General features: G+C 39.8%; 1 protein-coding gene and 1 pseudogene across 1 annotated transcript; both read right to left on the bottom strand.

Moving 5' to 3' along the window:
- Window positions 1-4,440: 4,440 nt before the first annotated feature.
- Window positions 4,441-20,620, bottom strand: Osgin2 (oxidative stress induced growth inhibitor family member 2). Its single transcript, XM_021160260.2, has 6 exons — window positions 20,426-20,620; window positions 15,392-15,546; window positions 13,535-13,671; window positions 12,517-12,708; window positions 9,055-9,146; window positions 4,441-6,220 (listed from the first exon to the last, which is right to left on the bottom strand). The coding sequence occupies exons 1-6, from the start codon at window positions 20,467-20,469 to the stop codon at window positions 5,188-5,190; spliced, it is 1,653 nt and encodes a 550-aa protein (XP_021015919.1). The 5' UTR covers window positions 20,470-20,620; the 3' UTR covers window positions 4,441-5,187.
- LOC110292335 lies at window positions 17,772-19,076 on the bottom strand (annotated as a pseudogene).
- Window positions 20,621-21,513: the final 893 nt, after the last annotated feature.

The raw sequence follows: 21,513 nt of genomic DNA on the forward strand, positions 1-21,513 counted from the left end.
TAATATAGAGACGTAGATCTCAACTCCAGCTGTATATTATATCTTATATTCTAGAAAGTATATATATAAACCTTTTATTATGAACTGAAAGCTTTCTGGTCAATGTAAATTCTGCCTCACCTCTTTTAGTTAGAACATACCTAGAAACAAGGTAACTATTTGCTGGGTCTTTATGGGACACTGTGTATGTCCCTTTACAATTATATGTAAGTGTCTGGATCAGCTACTCTCTACCTTTGACCAGACCTCAGAACATACTACTTCACTTTATAGAGTCATAAATATTTTATTTTATTCTCAACCTTCATTACACTTTCAAATTCCTCATTTGTGAAACAGTGAGCATATGTCTAAAGCATTGCTCTTCCTTGACACATTGAAGGAATAGGCACTAAAGGTCTCTAGTTTCAGTTCCAGTGCTTTTGTTACAATTCCATGTATGGGCCTGAGAGATGGCCCAGAGATGAAGAGCATTTACTGTGGTGCTGGAAAGAATCTAAGACTCTGCACATTAGGCAACCACTCTACCAACTGAACTACATCCCCAGCCCAAACTTTGAAATTTGGATAAAGTCGCATTTACCTATTTCCTTTGGTATTTTTCCTGTAGCATACATACACAAAAATAGTATTTAACTCCAAGACTTGGGGTTATTCCATAAGGTTACATTTTAATATTTCCATAAATACTAATATAAGTCCCTTAACTTTGAGTATGATGTAATGTATGGGTCAGGGGTAGGTAGGTTTTTCTCATATGAACCTCAAACATTGTTTATTTGAAGAAGTCTTTTCTACATTAAATTATCTTGGCAACTTCATCACACATGAATTATGTTTACCCATCCTGTCACTAGACTACTCTTTCTTGGATTACTGTAATAGCATGTAAGCTTTAGAACAAATATTCTTGTTTAAGTGCATTGGAGGCTCAAAGCTGATGTTGAATATCATGGTCCACCTTATTCACTGAGGTAGGGGCTGTCTCACGTCATAGCTCAGATATGGCCAGCCTCTGTGTTTTAGGGATCCCCTATCTGCCTTCTGGGGGCCTGAATTTCAGTGCTGTTTGTGATGAGCCATCTCCTCAGTCCCTGAGGCCCAATACTTCAGTCCTCCTAGCAAACCAGGTTGTATGTGTTACGATTTTAATTGAAATTGTACTAGAAATTAGTTAAGAGAACTGATATCCTTTGGTGGGGGTTGGGGGGGGGAGTTCAAGACAAGGTTCTTCTGTGTACTCCCTGGCTGTCCTAGAACTATTAGTAGACCAGGCTTGCTGGCCTGAGTAGGATTCCTGCCTCAGCCTCCCGAATGGTGGAATGAAAGAGTGTGCCAGCACACTGGGCATGATAAGAACTGATATCTTTAAAATAGCCAATCTATATATTCTGTCAATTAAATCTCCCATTTCTTTGAACATTTTTGTCCTTTCATTGTAAGGCTTGCATGCTTTAAATTGAACCCTAGCATACTTAGTAGTTTGACATTGTAAGTGGCCTTTCAAAAAGTTTATCTTAAAACGATCTATTGCTTGTATATGGAATTTTTTGTATAATGAATGTGGAACACTGTAAGTAGCTAATTTCACCTTAATACAAATTCAAGGGTTTCTTGGTAGACTTTTTTGGATTTTTACACATACATTATTTGTGAATAGATTTTGTATTCTAGTTGGTTTGCCTTTTCTCTCACCTTATTAAATTGACCATTAAAATAATGTTGAGGACTCAGAGCAGGGTCGTGCTGACTGCATATCCTTTTATGTTCTGTATGAGGTTTGTTAAGTCTTCAGAAATTCCACTACCATAAGCGTCACTTAAAGGTCAATATGAACTGTTGTGTCTAAAATAACTTGAGTCACAGCTGACCACCAGACAGTGATTCCAGCCCCTTCATATGAGCTCATTGTGGGTGTTGTCTAGCCCTGAGAAATGTTCAGGGTTGTACCTTCAATTCTCAAAGTCTGAGCTATGTCCCTAATCAATCAGCCTTGGGGGTGTGCATTCAATACACTATCCCTGTCTAAGACAGTTGTTCATGTGGTTTGTGGGGCAACTCCTGAACCCAAACATGTTATGTCTGAACATGGCTATTCAGACTTTCCATTTCTTGTAGCAGTTTTGTTAGTTTGTCTCTTTCAAGGATTTTATCCATCTCTTGTGCTTTCATATTAAGTTCTGCATTTTTGTTATACTGCTATCTCCTTTTCCATTCTCATTATTAGCGCTTTGTTCTTGTCTGTCTGTCTGGGAACATGTCTAGCCTTCAGATTTTGAAGGCCACTTCATTTGCTATTAATTTTCACTATTTGCTTTTTTTATACTCAGGGACTAATTTGGTCTAGCCCCTATAGATCATTTAAGACCAATATTAATACCTGAAACTGTCAGTCTGTATCGCTGTTGACAGCTGTGTGGTATTCAGTTTTTCCTCAGCTTTTCAGCCTTTTCTTATTCATTTTAGCTCCTGAATTGGTTTTGTAGCTTTATCAGTTTTTAGCTAATGTTAAAATATGTAACAACCCACTTTAATAGCAACACTTAATGTATACTGTTTTTAATGCCTTATAAAAGTATACCAACTATCTTATTATTTGTGCTTTAATTCATATTTTGATTTTAAGTGTTTTCTTCTTAACAGTCAGATTTTAAATACTTTTTGTAAAACTTTTCCACTTCAGCCTTCGTTTTCATGTAAACACATCTCACTAGGTTTACGCCCCTTCAATGTGAAGGTTAAGTGCAGTCTCATGTTTTCAATCTGAGTCTAGTTCACAATAAGGAGTTACCAGAACTTCCTTTTTGAAAATAAATTTAGAAGATTCCATCATTTCCTATTAACTGCTCCATCATGGTGGTTTGAATGAGATTCTTCCCCACATGACCCAAGTCTTAGATATTGAATATTTGGTCCCCAATTGGAGGCTGTTTGGGAGAATTAGGTGTGGTTCTACCATATGACTGATGTTTTGAGAGTATGCATCACTTTAGAGTTCTCTCTGCTTCCTGTTTGTGGATCAAGATGTGCACCCTCAGCTGCTGTGCCAGTGCCACGCCTGCTTGCCTGCCTGCTGTCATGTTCCCCCGATGATAGTGATGGGCTCATTCCTCCCAAATACATTCTTGCTTCTGTAAATTTCCTTGGTCACAATGTTTTCTTATAGCAATAGTAATATAACTAAGACATTCATACCTTAAATCTTTTTGACAATACTAATATTCTCATGTTCATTCATACTAAAGTACTACCTGTGTACGTATTAGGGGTTCCAAGGCATTCCTCCTGGCTGTGGTGACCTTGTGTATTTATTCTATTGTTTGTTTTTAATCCCCATCACAAATTTTGAGGATTCTTTCAACAATTTTAAGTATGGTCTTTTCTCACATGATATATGGAGGTGCTCACATGCTAGAGGATGTACTTAGTTCATGAAAAAGAAGTCTAATACTAAAATGTAAATGGAATTTTGGCCCAGAATTAATTGACAAGAGTACAGAGGATAGTACATGAGAGCTAATGCTTGAATGGGATACTCTACTGGACAGCCAGTACTGAAGGAGCTGGGAGAAGCTAGAGTTTGAGAGGGGTTCGAGTACCAGGTTTATTTAAGGACTATGGCATCTTATTCTTAAAATGTGTTAAATTCATCCCCTTCCCAACAACTGCAATGAAATATAAAACAATCTCCTTAAATATAAAGGAATGCCAGCCAGCATTATTTTACCCCAGAAATTACATTAATGATACTGTTATTTCCAGTTTATAAGAGACATTAAAGAAAAGCATCAATCCAACCCAGAGCTCAAGCGCGGGCAAGGAGGAGACTACTGAAGTATGGTCAGACATGTATCATTTTAAAAGGGTGTGAAGTTGCTCTGAGAGTAGTTAAATTTTTATAAAGAGCTAGAAGTAGATGTGACAGTTATAGAATGGTTAATGGTTGTCAGGAGTAACCGGGAGGTGTGTTAGCTATCAGCAGACTAAACAGCACTGGCAGTGAGCCATGAGCACTTAGAATCTAAGTGACGACACGCCACAGCAGGTTGTCCACTTAAGGAACTGCAAACGGAAGTTCAGTGAGCACATTCTAGATAAAATTATACACCCCCCACCACCACCAAGGGGGAAAAAAACTTTGAAAAGTTCAATTTCCCAAGAACCCTGGAAGACTTTGTTTAGCAGTAACACATTTCACAGTTTCTAGGGAAATGCAATTGAGACTATTAGAGGAGATAAATCTAATAACCACTGTGGGCTGTGGTATCATTTCCTATGAATGAACACTGTTACAGATCTCAAAATAATCACTTTGAGAATGGGAAAGGGCACAATCTGATTTTCCACATTAACCTTTAATAATTCTGCCAATACCCAAACAGTAACCGTGCCCCAAATCATGTGTCATTAATAGAAATTAACTCAGTGTTCACACAAGGGTAAGTAGTTCCATCCACAATTTATTGAATTACAAATCAGATTCATTAGCTGTTATGATGGCTAAACAGAATAAATCTCTAAAAAGTATCTTAGTGGGTTCTTGGATGTCAGCATTGTTGAAATATTAAATTATGAGATGTTAAAGATATCAAGTACCTATCTGTCAAAATTTCAACTTGTAAAAATATTTTTAAAGACCATCATATTTGATAATAAATTAGGTTTATATAACTGATAGTTTCAAAATAAATAAAACCTGAGTTGCAAATGCTTCCTCCGATCCTACCCAAACGTATTTATAGCCCATTTTCATTCAGACCAGTGGACTTCAAACGTCAATGACTACACATATAACCCTTGGAGATCTGTGTAAGAGCAGTTAAGTCTAAATGCCTAATGAGCTACAGAGGAAGCTTATGCTGTTGTCCCTTGGACCATCTCAAGCAGTAAGGTGACCCAGTATGAATTAAGTATGATTTCTGTCTGAATAACTAGCTTTATAAATGCCAAGTTAGAAAAGAATGTTCTAGTTAAATGAAAGCATTGATTATACCAAGTTGGCAGTGTTTGGGTTTATCTGAGAGTGACACCTTCGACACACTTGAATACAACTTGGGATACCAAGCTTTGCTAACTTTTGAAGAGTGACAGCTGGAGGCTCTCCCAGTTAATTCAAGCCAATACACTGCAAACCACTGTTAAAAAAATCTTTAATAGTAAAGTGTCCATTTAAATTCCTTGTGAACTTTAAGCTACCCCATCTCCTCCTCCTCTTTGAACAAACAAATGCTGCTTTTTCTTCTGTCTTGTAGCCAAACAGCGAGTAACACCCAATGCCCCTCCCTTTAAGAATCGAACGAAATTATCTCCAACCAAAGGGCCCAAAGCAAAAAGGTTGGCTTCTTTAACACATTCATAGGTGTATGCATCAACCTCCACTGGGTTACCCTTGCATGTAATTGGCTGGCTTGAGTTACGGCCTAGGTAACACCCTTGTTCCTTCAGAAAAGATAGGTTAGGATGAGAACCTATCAAGATTACAGCTGCAGACAGCTTAAATATTTTCTTCAATCCAGAGACACTTTGAAGAATGCATTTCATGTCTGCCTTAAAGGAAAGCACACGGTGCTCAGGAAAGCTGGTATAATCAGACAGAGGACCTGAGTCTGCAGAGTAGGACTGACTGCACATCATATGGTAGACTTTGTGGTACTCAGGATACAGCTTTTTGGGAAGCTGTTTGAAAATTAAACTTGGATCAGTTACTCGTCTGCGAAACACGTGGATCACAGGGATATTATTGTTATAGGCACAGAGCACTGCATCAGCGGCAGTAAGGCCGGAACCTACAATCAGCACTGGGTCCACTCTGCCACACAGCTTCCCTTTGTTTATAGCAGCTCCAAACTCAGGCATCGAATGAAAGACAAAAGGAAACTCTTCCCCTTCAACTTCCAGATGGGCAGGAGAATCCAAAGTCCCAGTTGCAAGAGCTACATTCTCAGCAAAGAGGCAAAAGGGAACATGAGAACCACCTGCTATTCGCTGATAGCCTCGGATTTCCCAGTTCCTCTTGATAAATTTTGACTTCTGGTTCTGTAAATGCTTTGTGGAAATATCTCTGTCTTGACTACCATTATCACCTTGGTCTCTATAGAGTCTTGATACAGAGGTTATGTAAGTATTCTCTCGGAAATTCTTCTGAAGGCCCATGACCTTTACGTAGTGCTTGTAGTAGCGAGCAATTTCCTCCGGCATGACACGGTCCCCCTTTAAGTTCCTGTAATACGAAAAGGGAAATACCCTATGAGAAGCACTTGATTACTTTCTCATCTGCTAAGCTTCTATATCTTAGTTTTTCCCACAATTGTGTTAGTTATAAATTGTCCTCATGTTTTATAAAAATTATTTTTATGCTTTCTTATCCTAGTCAGACTGGCAGTCATTAGCAAAGCACAAAACAAATGCTACTAAGGATGTGGGTAAAGGGGAGCGTTGCTGTAAAGAATTCAAACTGGTCTTGTCACATCGCAGATCTGTGTGGAGAGTCCTCAAAACCTGAACACCAGCTCTTCTATGATACTGTTTTACTATGCATGGGTATTTACCCAAAGGGTTTCAAGTCAACATATCACAGATACTGGCACATCAATACTTACTACAGCACTAATCAACAGCCAAGCTCTGGAACCAAGTTCAGTGTCCAGGTAAAGAAAACACAGCATAGAAAAACACTGGCTCTCCCTCCCCAGACATGAGTAAAAAGTCATGCAACAGGAAAACGGATGTGCCAGAGAGAACCATATTAAGTGAATTTGGCCAATCTGAAAAAACAAATGTTTTCTCTCATTTATAGCTGCTAGATTTTAAATGAGTACATAAATTCATAAAATCATGTATGAATGTATAAATGAGAAGAAACAAAACTCTTTACAGGATCAAAAACCATGTGACTGGGGGCTGCTTGATAAACTGTCAATTAGTAAATGGGTTAAAATGTAGACATTTGAAAATCAGACTATTTTATCTTACAACTAATTACGTAAATGACATCATTAACAAATTACTATTTGTTAATGGGCTGGACATGTGACTCAACAATCAACAGTTAAGGCACATATCTTTAATTCTCTGATTAAAAAGATCTATGCTTCTTTTTAGAAAAAAAAAAAAAAAACAAGGAAAACCTTTCCCTTTAACAAATCCAAGAATATGCTGAACTATTTATTTTGCTTGCTTACCAAATGAACTCAAACAATGTGACGGATTGTGCAACTTTAATTTTCAACCTCTTCATGTTTCAAGATTTAGCTTTTGGTTCCACTTACTTATTATGCATGTATGAGTCTTTCTCCTGGTGGACCTATGTGTAGCACATACAGGTCTGATGCAAATGAACATCCCAGAAGGGTTTTGCATTCCCTGTTACTGGAATAATGGGTGGTCGTGAGCCACCACCATGTGTTGGGAACTGAACCTGGGTCCTCTGTAAAAGCGGCAAGTGCACAGTGGTGCTAGTGTACGCCTTAATCCTAGCACTCAGGAGGCAGAGGCAGGCAGAGCTCTGTGAGTTCAAGGCCAGCCTGGTGTACAGAGTAAGTTCCAAGTCAGCTAGGACTACAGAGAAACTCTGTCTCAAAAACAAACAAACAAACAAAATACAAGAAAGAAAGAAAGAAAGAAAGAAAGAAAGAAAGAAAGAAAGAAAGAAAGAAAGAAAGAAAGAAAGAAAGAAAGGAAGGGAGGGAGAGAAGGAAGAGAAGAGAAGAGAAGAGAAGAGAAGAGAAGAGAAGAGAAGAGAAGAGAAGAGAAGAGAAGAGAAGAGAAGAGAAGAGAAGAGAAAAAAGGACCGAGAATAAGAAAGAGTAAGACAGAAGGAAGGAAGATCTGGGGCTGAAGAAATGGCTTAGCAGTGGAGTACTGATGCTCAGAGTCCAGAAGACTCTGCATTACATGACAGTTCACAACTGTCCATAACTCTAGTTCCAGGAGGACACCCTCACACCAACATATGTAGATAAAACACCAATGCACATAAAATACAAATAAATGAATCATCAGAGATCCACCTGCCTGCCTCAATCTCCTAAATGCTGGGATTAACTGTGCGCACCACCAGGATGATCTAGATCTAAGACTGATGTTCTTAAATCTTTTAAAATTAAGGAAAATTTCTATGGATTAAACATGGTTGCTACCTAGCATGATGTCAATTACACAAACTTCATCTCTATTCAAAGATTAAGTTCCTGCTTTGACATACTGCCATTAGTGGTAAAATTAGATTCTCTGTAATTAGTTATTCAAATCTGGTTTGTACATGAACCTGAAAATGATAGGGATTTTTACATTTCTCCTTTTGAATTTTATATACCTTCCCCCAAAATAAGACCTGTATTCTTCCAATGAGAAATTACTCAGTCCTACTTAAGGTACTAATAATTAAATATTGACCTTCATGTCCATGTTTTAGTTTATCATTTTAAGTGACAAATCATAGTAAGTGTATTATTACCCTTCAAAAATAAACACTGTGCTGGGTGTGGTGGTATGCACCTTTAATTCCAGCAGATTTAATAATCCTGGCAGAGGCAGACAGATCTCTGTGAGTTCAAGGCCAGCCTGATCTTCACAGTGAGTTCTAGAGCTGCCAAGGCTATGTAAAGAGTCTCTGTCAAAAAAAAAAAAAAAAAAAAAAAGCCAAAACTAAACCAAACCAAATCAAACAATACAAACCAACCAACCAACCAACCATCTTAGGCATATAGACACTTAGTATACATAGTATAAGTAAATAAAGCCACATCCTCATTGAAAAACTGACACATTTGGGAAATAATGCATAGGTAGATGAGAAAGTAACTAATTGAATATGAAATATAAATCCTGTTTAATAAGGTTAATATAAACAGGAAGGCCCTGCAAACAGTCCTTTATGTACACACAGCTTTATAGCATCCTAAATGGAAACTAGCTCATAATCACTGCTTCACACGAGTTTTATTTAGCAAGTGTATTTCTATTTGTGTAACACAGGATTCGCAGGTACTGTGAACATTTCTCAACAGTCCCTTTTTCATACGTCCAAAAACTTTAATATAGATAGATCTTTACCTTCGTTTGCTAGATATCCAGTCTTTAAATTGAAGTCCAGGAAGCTCCATCCAATTTCCAAAGCTGATTGTCAACATAGAACCTTCCATATTCTAGTTTAAAACAGTTGAAAAAAGCACAATGAAGCAGTATTACCTTTTGAAAGCAAGCACATCTTACTTATATACAGATTTGGATTATATAAAACATGTTCACAAGAGTCCAAGAGAAACAGTGGTATATAAACTATGGATTTTAGTTTCAGGCATGAAGAATAACAATCACACAATAGGAAAATACATGCACCCAGAGGTAATCCTACTAAGTGAGTTACCCCATCTTCAGAAATACAAGCATCTTCCGTTCTCTCATTTGTAGTGTATTTCCTCGGAAATTCCATTCTAATAAAACTTTCATGTATTTCACCGTTTGAAATGACTTACAGTCATACATTTTTGAGACAAATCACAGCACTAGTTTTGGCCTGTGATCTATAATTAAGATCTACATGTTAACGAACATATCAGCATTTTTATTTCTTAAAGAAAAGAAAAATGTTCACTAATTTCCAAAATTTTGGTTTTTTTCAATATGGTGTTTTTTTTGTTGTTTCGTTTTTTTTTTTTTCCTTACAGATTTTTTAAAAATTGGAAAACAGCTTTTCTCTATCAATTATAATTCTGAAATCTGGACTAGGCTAAATACAACATAATCACTTTCTAAAAATAGAAAATAAGCAGTGGTTGCCTGAGAAACAGACTCAGCATTGGGGTTAATGTTACCATCAAAGAAATAAGCCTCTCAAGCTACTTGTGCTCCCCTCAAAACAGAGAAAAGAGCTAAGTGCCAAGGGCCTACGTCATCCCCACCAATCTCAGCAGCACTCTAGACAATGCCTCTGTTCTCACAGCCCAGCACTGAGAATGGACATATTATAGTGGTTTTTATTCACTCACTGACAAAACTTTTCAGGCGGGGTCCCATGCATCTCTGCGTAAGAGTTGAGTACATTTACTCATGTCATTTTTTAACACATGGTGTCATATATGCCAGTCTTGACTTGACCATCTGATCTATTAAGCATGCTGTCACTGGGACAGCAGTATTCAGAAAGGGGTCGATGTGACACAAGTATTGTCCAAGTGTCTGTGAAATGGTACTTCTTCAAAGATGCAAGTGGGTTTTGAGGAGTGTGTCATTAGGAAGGGAAACTATTCCAGGCAAAATAAAAACCGATGTGACAGATGAATAACGAACAACATCATCAGTTTCATTCAGGAATTCAAAGAAACTAAACCCTGGGTAAGAAATGACGTATTCTGTAAGTCTGGGCTACTCCAAGGTTGCACATTTCTAAACATGTCAAGTCTCCCACAGCTTCTTAGACTATCTCCGAGCCTTTAGAATCTTCTACTGAATCAGATTGTGTCTGCACACCCAAGCCTTACGCAATTCTGTGCTTCTGTGATTATGACAGTTTTATCCTAAGGATGTGATACACGGTGAATAAGCGTGAACTTGAGACACAGATGCTTACTCTTACACACACACACACACACATCACACACACACACACACATCACACACACACATCACACATCACACACACAACACTTGCTTGTATACACGCACAGACACACAATCTCTGAAGGGATTGGGGCTTTAGTCTGGTTGACAGAATACTTGCTTAGCATGCAGAGCTTTGTCCCTAGGGCCTCATGAATTAGGCATAGTGGGACACATCTGAAATTCCAACATCTGGGAGGTAAAGGTAGGAAGAGCAGAAGTTCAAAGTCATATTTGTTACACTTGGAGTTTAGGGCCAGCCTAGGAGATTAAAAATATATCTATCAATGCCTATCTATCTAGCCTGGTCTACAGAGGGAGTTCCAGAACAGCCAGGACTTTAAAAAACTAGTGTGTGTGTGTGTGTGTGTGTGTGTGTGTGTGTGTGTACTAAGCATAAATAAGTTTCCCTGCTAGGCAGCTCTACAAGCAGATTTTCATATACTGTTCACTGCTGGAAGATTTCATCGCATCTTCAGCAAACAGCAAGGTTTGCAGGGCAAGCGAAGCAGCACAGGGCAAACGGTTACATGTAGGAAAGAAAACCTCTGTGAGTTTGAGTGAGAATGGCCCCATAGGCTCATATACATCCTTAGTCAGCAGTGGTTTTAACTATTTGGAAGGATTGGGATATGTGGCCTTGGAGGAGGTATGTAGCTGAGAGTGGGCTGGAGGTTTTAAAGCCCTGGCTGGGCCACTGTCACTCACTCACTCTCTCTTCCTGCCTCCTGGGCATGAATGTAGATCTCAGCCTTTTCTTCTGCACTCTGCCTCCACGCCACCACGCTCCTCACCACAATAATAATGTAGGAAACCGCCGAAACTGTAAGCAAGCCTCAATTAAATGCTTTCTTTTATAGAATTGCCTTGGTCATGTGTCTCTTTGCTGCTACAGACACTAAACAGTCATTAAATGAAGTTCAAACGTAGACTTTACAGGCTCTGAATCAGGGAGAAATGTCTTTTGTTCAAATTAAACCTTTCATTTACAATATTTTTTTCTTTAAAATCTTAAAACAATACATGGAAATACGGGCTAGAGACATGGCTCAGTGGTTCAGAGCACAAACTCGTCTAGAGGAGCAGGGTTTGATTCCCAGCACCTACATGGCAGCTCACAACAATCAGTAATACCAGTTCAGAGCATCTGAAGTAGCCCTCTTCTAATTTCTGTAGGCACCAAGCATCCATACAGTGCACTGACATACATGCAGACAGAACACTTATACACAGAAAAAAGATATAAATATATCTATTACAAAAAGAGAAAGAAAATACATGGAAATAAGATACTGATTTTTAAATTACCCTGCGAGACTTCTCTAAGCTTTAAATTATTGAAATTTTATTTACTATGAAAAGTGTTCTCTTTTTTTCTATACAATTTGTATAGGTTAGTATAGATATGCTTATTCAAAGACTACAACATTAATAAAAATCTGGCTTAACTACCTATAGCTAATGTATGCTTAACAAAACACAGAAATAAAATGTTCATGTTGGTGCACACCTTTAGTACCAGCACTTAAGGCAAGGCAGATGGAACTCTGAAATCAAGGCCAGACTGGTCTACAAAATGAGTTTCTAGTACAGTCAGATATACAGAGAAGCACTGCCTTGAAAACCAAACAAACAAAACAACCCCTTACGCCCGCCCCCCCCCCCCCCCCAAAAAAAGTAGAATCAAGCTGGAAGCCCATATGGTGGCATATGCCTTTAATCTCAAACCTAGGACCAGAGGCAGGTGGAACTCTGAGTTTGAGGCCAGCCTGATCTATAAAGTGAAATCTAGGACAGCAAGGGCTATGCAGAGAAATCCTATCTTGAAAACAAAATAAAACAAAAATCAAGTTGGTTTTATTAGAGCAATATATAATAAATCCCTTAATATACACTAAAATGCAAATATATACTTACATGCCATGCCCCACCAGGCGGGCCCTTACCAAGAACTAAGTGAGGGATATAATGATGTTGTTCCAATTTCCAGTGCAGAATGGATGGGGACTCATATCCGAAGTCAGCATCTGGGTGAAGAAGGGTGTCAAAAAGGACTGCCACTGGATTGGACGATCGCCCCTCAAGACCCTCAGACAGGTATTCTAAGTCCTGAACCAAAGGAAAAAAAAATGTGAGTTTGAAAAAAAACAAGACAACTACGTTGATGAAGGACATGCCAACTCAGCAGCCTCTAAGAGCGAGTTAGAGAACATGTATTTTCCTTGAGTTCATTCATACTAGATTCCTCAGCAAAATAAATGTAGGCAAGGTTTAGATCTAAAAAAAAAGGCTTTTTGCTTTTTAATTAAAAATCCTTATGGGTGTTGAAGATGCCTTTGGCATACAGATGTCAACTGGGATGTAAAAAGTAGCTCTTCCCAAATGGATTTCAGCATAGAGCACACACTAAGCCCTCACCAGTAGGGCAGCAAAGACGGCTCAGTCAAGAGCATGCTTTCCTCACAAGCATGACGACCCGAGTCTCATCACTAGAACCACATTTTAAAAGCCAGGCATGGTGGCCCATGCCTATAATCACAGCAACGTGGAGGTGAAGATGGGAGACTTCTCCAGATCACTGGCTAGGCAGCCTAGCTGAGGGGAGATTAAGGCCTACCTACCAGAAACCTCATTTCAAAAACCATTATAGACAGTTCCTGAGAAACAACACCCAAGTTAACGTGCAGCCTACACACATGCACACACTCATGTTCTCATATCAACATGCACTCAAAGCCATATAAAATTTTTTAAAGCTCTACTAGGAAACTAGAAATTTTTGCTCAAAACTTCAGTATAGTTTAATACAACATCAGAATGTATTTATAAAACTAAATGCATTATTTAGAATGAAGGATTTACAACAAAGAAATACATAAATAAAGTTAATCATTTCAGCATTAAAATGTTTTATAAAACATGTAACAAAGAATACCTGATCCACAATGGAGAGATGTCTTGCTTCTTCTAGTTTACTATGTAAGATTGTATTTGGATGTATTGCTTCCGATGATAAATACGGTCTGTAGCCTGACAGCATATACGAAAGGCATATTCCTGAAGGTCCATTTCCTATTTTTTTTAAAAAGCAAAGTGATGTAAGTTGGTCTGCTTATTGGCTGGCTTCCCCTTTCTGCTCCTCCTCCCATCAACTAAAACCTGGCACTCATAGCTGACCTCTGCCTTCTCTTTTTCAGAATCTTATCTACTTAAAGCTTCCACTCTATGCTACTGATTTCCAAACTAGCTGTCTAGGATGACCTGTTCTTGAGAAATACATATTTTCGTAAGCTACTTCTTTATTATAATTGATGTGGAATCAAAAATTAGCCAATAGCAGGATAGACAGCTCAGCAGGTAAATACACTTGCCACCGTTCTTAGCAATCTGAGTAAAATGTCTGGAACTGACACTGGAAGGAGAAGCAATTTTTGCAAATTGTCCTCTGACCTCCACACATGTACTGTGGCATACACACACACATACTCATACGCATTAAGTCAGTATACAAACAAAATAAATGTGTAAAAAAAGAACCTTAAAGATATTTTAAAACCAATTCATACGGTTATATCCATAAAGAAGAGCAATTCTGGCTAAAGAAATAAATGTTAAAAAGCCCACATAGATAGGAGGATACTCCGTCTTCAGAGATAGGAAGACGAAACATTATTGCTAGTTGTTCTTAACCTGATTTGTAAACTTAATGCAATTCCAATAAACAATTCAAGAAAGGCAATTAGAAAGGCAAATAGCCACCACAATGCAGTCTTAAAACATGTCTTGCCTGTCTTCCTCAAGCTTGAGTATTAGATGGAAAATATAAATGGCAGGTAGTTAAATAAATCTAATTATCCACAGTTTTAAAAATCTCAATTGTTGAATTTTAGTAGCTGTATAACCTATCTGTTGAGGTGATACAAAGGATACAAATGGTTATTATAATTTAGGGAATTATAAATCTTACTGCAAAACACTATAATAAATGGCTCAAGTTACTAACTTACAGTTGTCATTTAGTTTTAAGTCTGTCTACACGTGCCTAGTCAATACAACAGAGCTATAGGGTTCAAATACAATAATAATATACACAGAGTAACCTGCACAGAACTCTAATAACAATGGTCATCTTAATATCTATCATCAGTAATTCAGTGAAAAGCTATTACATCCCAAATTGACTCTGTAATCATATAAGCCAATCTTTCTCCAAAGACCTGAATGGTTACTTCAACATATCTAACACCTTAAAACTTCATTATAATTCTGTCCTTTATTACCTGCCTCCATTCACAGAAGCGTCTCCTTTTATTTTTGTCCTTTAAAGATACTTACTAATTAGCACATAGTAGTTGTACATATTTGTGAGGCAAAGTGTGGCATTTTAATGCACATATACAATAATGATCAGATCAAGGTAACATATACATCACCTTAGATACATACCAATCGTTTGAGCTGGGAGCATTCAAACTGCTACTATTTTAATAAGTGGAGCCTTTTCAATAGAATGGAAGAACCTTAGAATTACAGAAGCAATAAGAGCAGTAACTAGCTTTAAGAAACAAAATATAGGGGCTGGAGAGTTGGCTCAGTGGTTGAGAGTACTAACTGCTCTTCCAAAGGTCCTGAGTTCAAATCCCAGCAACCACATGGTAACTCACAACCATCTGTAATGAGATCGGATGCCCTCTTCTGGTGTGTCTGAAAACAGCTATAGCATAGTTACATATAATAAATAAGTAAATCTTTAAAAAGAAAAAAGAAAAAGAAACAAAGTATAATAACTTACCAATTATTACCATAGGCAAAGTCACTGATGAATCTTCAAGTAAAGACGTTTCTTCAACTAATGGCATCCCTTTAACTTTTGGCCCCAAATTGTCACCAAAATATTGCACAAAAGAATTAAAAATCTCTCCTTCAGTTTCAGAGTCACTATAGTCTCTTTAAAAAAAAAAAGGTGAAAGTATAGTTAATATAGGTTTTATAAAATCCAATTCATTCTTATATTGTATGTAGGCAATAAAATATTCATGAGTTGCATAATGCTTTCAATTGTATATCATGTAAGTCCACGAGTCTGAAGTAGCTATTTATCTTATATTAATATCTTAAAAGCACATTAACTACTGAGTAAACTGTTTTCAGGGCTAGGGAAGTAGCTCAGTTGGTAGAGTACCTGCCTGCATCAGGACCTGAGTTCAGTCACCAGAAACCACACAAAAAGACTAATCACTATGTCCACTCCCTGGAGCTCAATAGCCAGCCCGTCCAGTCTTCTTAGCAAGCTTAAGGTCAGTGAGAGAAATCTTGTCTCGGGAAAATAAAAAAGAGTGACTTCATCTAGAAAATATAGTGGATAGTTTCTAAGTGCATTGTGCGTCCCCGCGCACACGCACACAAACACATAGCTTCTTCAAAGACAATGACAGATGAGATTTTGTAGTTCTTTTGGGGTGCCTAAGAAGAACTTGTTTCCTCTCTACTTTTTTTTTTTTTCCTCAGCCAGGAGCTGATGATGCACATCTTTAATCCCAGCAGTCAGGAGGCAGAGACAGATGGATCTCTGAGTTTGAAGTGAGCCTGGTGTACCACAGAGTGAGTTCTAGGACAGCCTGGGCTACACAGAGAAACTCTCTTCAGGAAAAAAAATTTTTTTACACACAGATCTAGTCATAAATAGTGTCAGACATTTTAAGGACACAAAAAGCACAAACACTGGTCCTTTTGCATAAAAGAAATAAGACCTTAATGTTGACTTCCAATCCTTATTTACCAACTGCATCTCTAGAAACTAGTTTCAGTATTCTGTCATTCAGTCAAAAACTGTAGTATCCTCTGAACTCAATTAATACTGTTATTTTTAGATTACTTCAAAACAGAATCCTCAAATTACCTTTCATCTCTCATCAACAATTTCAATGTCTGGAAGGGTTAATACCGTACATATTAGCTGTGTTTATTAGGACTTTCTAAATGACAGATGTTATTTCACAGGACTAAGGCGAAATTGTTTATCCCAGAGGGCTGATAAATGGAACCTTGAGAGAGAGGCTCCATCCTGCCTTTGATAGCTCATTTCTATTGTCAATGTGACTTAGTCTGAGGAATTTTCTAGATCAGATTATTTGAAGCATGAAAACGTATCTTAATTGTAGGCCACACCTTCTACTAGAAGACCTGATAAAAGAACATGGAAGGAAATTTGCTTTCTACCCTGTTTGTCTTCATTTTGCTGGCAAGTTCCTCTACTATCCTGTTGCTGAAACATTCCTTCACTGATCTTAGAACCAGCTTCTTCGGGCTGGAGAGATGCTCAGTGGTTAAGAGCACTGACTGCTCTTCCAAAGGTCCTGAGTTCAAATCCCAGAAACCACATAATGGCTCACAATCATCCGTAATGAGATCGGATGCCCTCTTCTGGGGTGTCTGAAGACAGCTACAGTGTACTTAAATATAATAAATAAATGAATCTTAAAAAAAAATAAAATGAAATAAAAGAACCAGCCCCTTCAGGGTGTTCACCATAGACACCAGCAGTGGCGGTTCTCCAGAATCTTCCAGGACTCCAGTCCCAGCCTGGGAGTGCTGAGATATCCAGCTCCATGGACTGAGCAGTTATCAGATCCTCCACTTATCCAGCCTGAAACAGCCTTTGTTGAACTAGCTGGACCATGTAAGCCAATCTACTACATTCCTTTAATAACCATTCCATCAGTTCTGTTCATTTAGAGAACTTAATAGGCTACCCCAGGTAGTACAAAGTTACATTGACCATACAATACACTACCCAGGATAGTACAACGCTACACTATCTAATGCTCTACCCTAGGACAGTACAAAGTTACATTAAGTATACAATACACTACCACAGAGTAATACAAAGTTGTTAAGAGACACCAACCTTTCCTGGCTCTTAAAACAAAACAAAACAAAAAATCTGCCTTAATAGCAACTAGTATTATTAGATTTCTATTTGTTTTGTTTTGCTTTGTTTTTAAGATGGAATATTTTATTTAAAACCCATCAGTGAAATGGACAGCTTGTATTATTCATGTTTAAAGTCAGTAACTGTAAGCCCAGACCACAACATTCTCAGTTGAAACAGAATAAACCTCCTTGTAAAAGTTGCATCTTTGTGAAATTTAATTTAGTATTCAGCTTCTTCCTCACCCTCTCTCCTCAACAGAATCCACACCAATTTCCTCATAATCCTTCTCTAGGGCAGCCATATCCTCATGGGCCTCCGAGAACTCCCCCTCCTCCATGCCCTCACCAACATAACACTACATGAAGGCATGCTCTGCATTTGTAAGATCAAACTTGTGATCTAGGCAAGCCCAGGCCTCAGCAATGGCTGTGGTGTTGCTAAGCATAAACACAGCTCTGTTGGCCAGATACACTGTGGGGGGCTGGTAACTAATGCCAATCTTAAAAGTGAGTGGGGCACGAGTCCACAAACTGGATGGTACACTTGGTCTTAATGGTAATGGCAGCACTGACATCTTTGGGGACCACATCTCTGCCGTACAATAGGCCATGTATTTACGATGCCAACGAATCACTATCTAGTTGGCTGACTAAAAGCAGACATTGGTCATCTCTGCTATAAAAAAATTCTTGTAGTAGGCTTTCTAAGCAAAAATGGTAGGAGCATAGTGGTCAGAGGATGTAGATTCCAGGACAGGGCACAAGATTGGTCTGGAATTCTGTCAGGTCAACATTCAAGGTCCCATCAAATCTGAGGGAAGCAGTGACAGAAGACAGTCTGACCTATCATCCTATTTAAGTTAGTGTAAATTGGGTGTTCAATGTTGAGATTTCTATAACAGATGTCACAGATGGCCCCATTATCTACCATGAAGGTACAATCAGTGTGCTCCATCCAGGGTGGTGTGGGTGGTGAGGATGGAATTGTAGGGCTCAACTACAGCAGTGAAAACTTTGGGGGGTTGAGTAATGTAGAACTCCAGCTTCAACTTCTTTTCATAACCAATAGAGAGCCACTCCATCAGCAGGGAGATGAACTCACAGCCTGATCCCCTGCCAAAGCCATGGAAAACGGAGAAACCCTGAAGATCTGTACACTGGTCAGCCAGTTTGAGAGTTCTGTCAAGACAAGATTAATGATATCCTTGCCAATGGTGTAGTTGCCAGAGGCACAGTTATAGGCAGCATCTTCCTTGCCTGTGATGAGCTGAGCTGCTCAGGGTAGAAAAGCTGGCAGTAGGTACCAGTGTGCAATTCATCGATAGCTATGCATTCCAGGTCTATGATCACTGCCCAAGGCACATGCTTGCTAGTGCCTGTCTCACTGAAGGAGGTCCTCAAAGAGTCATCTCTTCCCCAATGATCATGTCACTTGGCATATGGCCATCAGGTTAGATGCCATTTTCCTGGCAGTAGAGCTGCCAGTAGGCATTTCCCATCTGGACATCAGCCTGGCCAACATTTATGGAGATGCACTCACACATGAATGCTACTTGAGGCTGCTGAATGAATGATGGAAGACAAGGAAGCAGTATATGACTCTTAAGTAGTCTTCTAATGATGATACATTTAACTATAATAATGTAGCAAACAGGGTTTCTTCTCTCCCAACACTAAACTGTAGCAAATACTTTTCACTCCCTCCCCTAAATGACTTTGCACAGAGATAAGAGGATGGATGGTATTTACCACATAGGCTCAGAGTTAGAATTCCAAGCTCTCCCCTTACCACTCAACAGTACCCCAAAGGTGTCAGGAGACTTTCAGAGGGTTATTTTCTAAAAGAAATAGCTTCCCAAGAGGCTTCAAATTTTCACTCCAACCTGCTTTTTATAATACTCAAAGTGGATAGTGTGTAAGTACACACAATCTGTCTAGAACATAGTATCCAGCAGTCTTTGGCATAAAACTTTTTTAGATCTAGAATTTAAAGTCTCCTTACAAACTCAAAAGGTTGGGCAGACCTAGGTCGTTGCTATTACAGCAGGAGTCTGCTTTCTCTGCATCTCACATTCTTTTTCAACCTCTTCTGTGAAGGTTACTAAATACACACAACATTTATCTATATCACATAAAATAAGCTCTGTGATTTGTATTGATGACAGTCACAAATACTGTGACGTGGCTCACATTAGTAAAGAAAGCAATGTTAGTATTTTTAGAAATGATATTAATATCCTTTCCACCCAAGTTAATGGTTCACCTAAATTCTATGAGCCTCTATTAAACAAGTCTTTATCAGTTTATTCTGTAACATTCATACATGAAAAGCCAGGTCCTGGAGTCCTTACTAAACGTAACATTTCATCCCATCCAGTTTCTTGTACTTTTGATCTTTTTCTGTAATTCCCCGAAGTGTTGGTCAATTGTTCTGGATCTAGAACATACGTTCATTCATCTTTAAAACTATTGTTTTTCTCACCGAAAGAAACTTTCATCATAATTTGAGTATAAAACTGCCACTTTCCAAATTTCTCCATTCTAACGTGGCTTTACATCACTCATACCTTAGTAAGTCACGACCCACTGTCACTACATGACACATTCTTCTCCACTTCCCTTCAAGCCAGTAACTTATGTTATTAGATTTTTAAAAGATCAAAAATTCAAAGGAGGCTCTTCACAGATTTTCAAATTTACCATTTACATGTAACCGACTCACCGCCGGCCTAGCCACTCTCGCCGTCCTGTGACCCGCGCGGTCCAGGAACAAGAAGAGGGGACAAGAAAAGAGCGGGGTCCACGGAGCTCCGAGCAGCGCCGGCCCAGCGGGCGGCGGCCGAGGAGCACACGCTGCAGAGCCAGCTCCGACCCATCCCGGGGGGAAAGTCACCTGAAATGACCGGCCAGGGAGCAGCGGCAGCACCACACAGGCATGGAGAGCGGCTGCCGTCCTCCCGGAGGGCCGACCGCGGGCTGGTCCCGGCGCGCGCTCTGCCTGCACCGGGGCTCACAGGCGCGGGAGTCTGTCCCCGGCCAGCGGCTTCCGCTCCTCCCGCCGGCGGCAGGGCGGCGCAGCGAGTGATGAGCGCCGCGCTGGGGGCGGGACCGGGCGCTGCGACGGCGACGCGCGGCTCCGCCCACCAGGTGCGGCGCGTGGACGAGGCCGTCGATTGGTGGAGTCGCGGCGAGGGGCGGGTCCACGGAAAGGGATGCGCACAGCCACGGCGCTGCGGTCCGGGTCCTCACGAGGCCTAGGCTCGGGGCTTGGGTTGCGTTCTCGGTGCCCGCTCTTGGGATTGCGGAGCCGAAGAGGGGAGGCTTCTACCTCGGACCCTGCGGGTCTCAGGGAAGTCCGGCCGCGAGAACCTACCTGAGCTCACGTCCTCGCACTGTCTCGGATGCGTCTGGCCTCGGCCCCCGCATCGCGGCCACCCAGAGACTCCCATAAACCTTAGGTGCTCCGACCGCTCGCCTGGCGCTCCCCCTGGCCGGGTTCAGCCGCCCTTCTTAAAGAGCGCGGCTCCACCATTCCCCGGACTCTGCAAGGCCTCACTCAGCCATGCAGAGACATGTGGGGAAAGGGACAGGGCCAGAAAAGATGTTTTGAGTCTCTCCAGGTGTCTTTGAGTCCATTGGCAGTCAGGACAATTCAGCATAGGGAGTGCATCCTACTTGGTATTTATCCAAAGTTAAAAGGTGAGGGTGGACACTGTCCAGTGATTGATCACCTGCTGTTCTGCTTCTACAACGCCTCCACCCATCTCCGTTAAGCCGTGATTATCGGTGGGCAGAGGGGAGCAGTTACACCTGTATGTTTATGTCTTTAAAAGAAATTCTCTTTAAGAATGTTGGTTGGAGTCTGCATTTTTTAAAAGAACTCATCCTAGCAGAACATTGGCCCATGCCTTAATTTCAGCACTGGGAAAGCAGAGGAAGGTGGATCTCCATGAGTTCAAGTCCAGTTTGATCTACGTAGGA

Source organism: Mus caroli, chromosome 4 (genome assembly GCF_900094665.2).
Source record: "Mus caroli chromosome 4, CAROLI_EIJ_v1.1, whole genome shotgun sequence".
Lineage (NCBI taxonomy): Eukaryota > Metazoa > Chordata > Mammalia > Rodentia > Muridae > Mus > Mus caroli.

Excerpts from the sequence above, each read along its gene's own strand:
- Osgin2 (XM_021160260.2), bottom strand. The coding sequence starts at position 20,469 with ATGCCTGTGTGGTGCTGCCGCTGCTCCCTGGCCGGTCATTTCAG. Across the intron at positions 13,672-15,391 it reads TTTGCCTATGGTAATAATTG|GAAATGGACCTTCAGGAATA; the intron begins GTAAGTTATTAT and ends TAAAAAAAATAG. Across the intron at positions 6,221-9,054 it reads TGGATATCTAGCAAACGAAG|GAACTTAAAGGGGGACCGTG; the intron begins GTAAAGATCTAT and ends TTCGTATTACAG.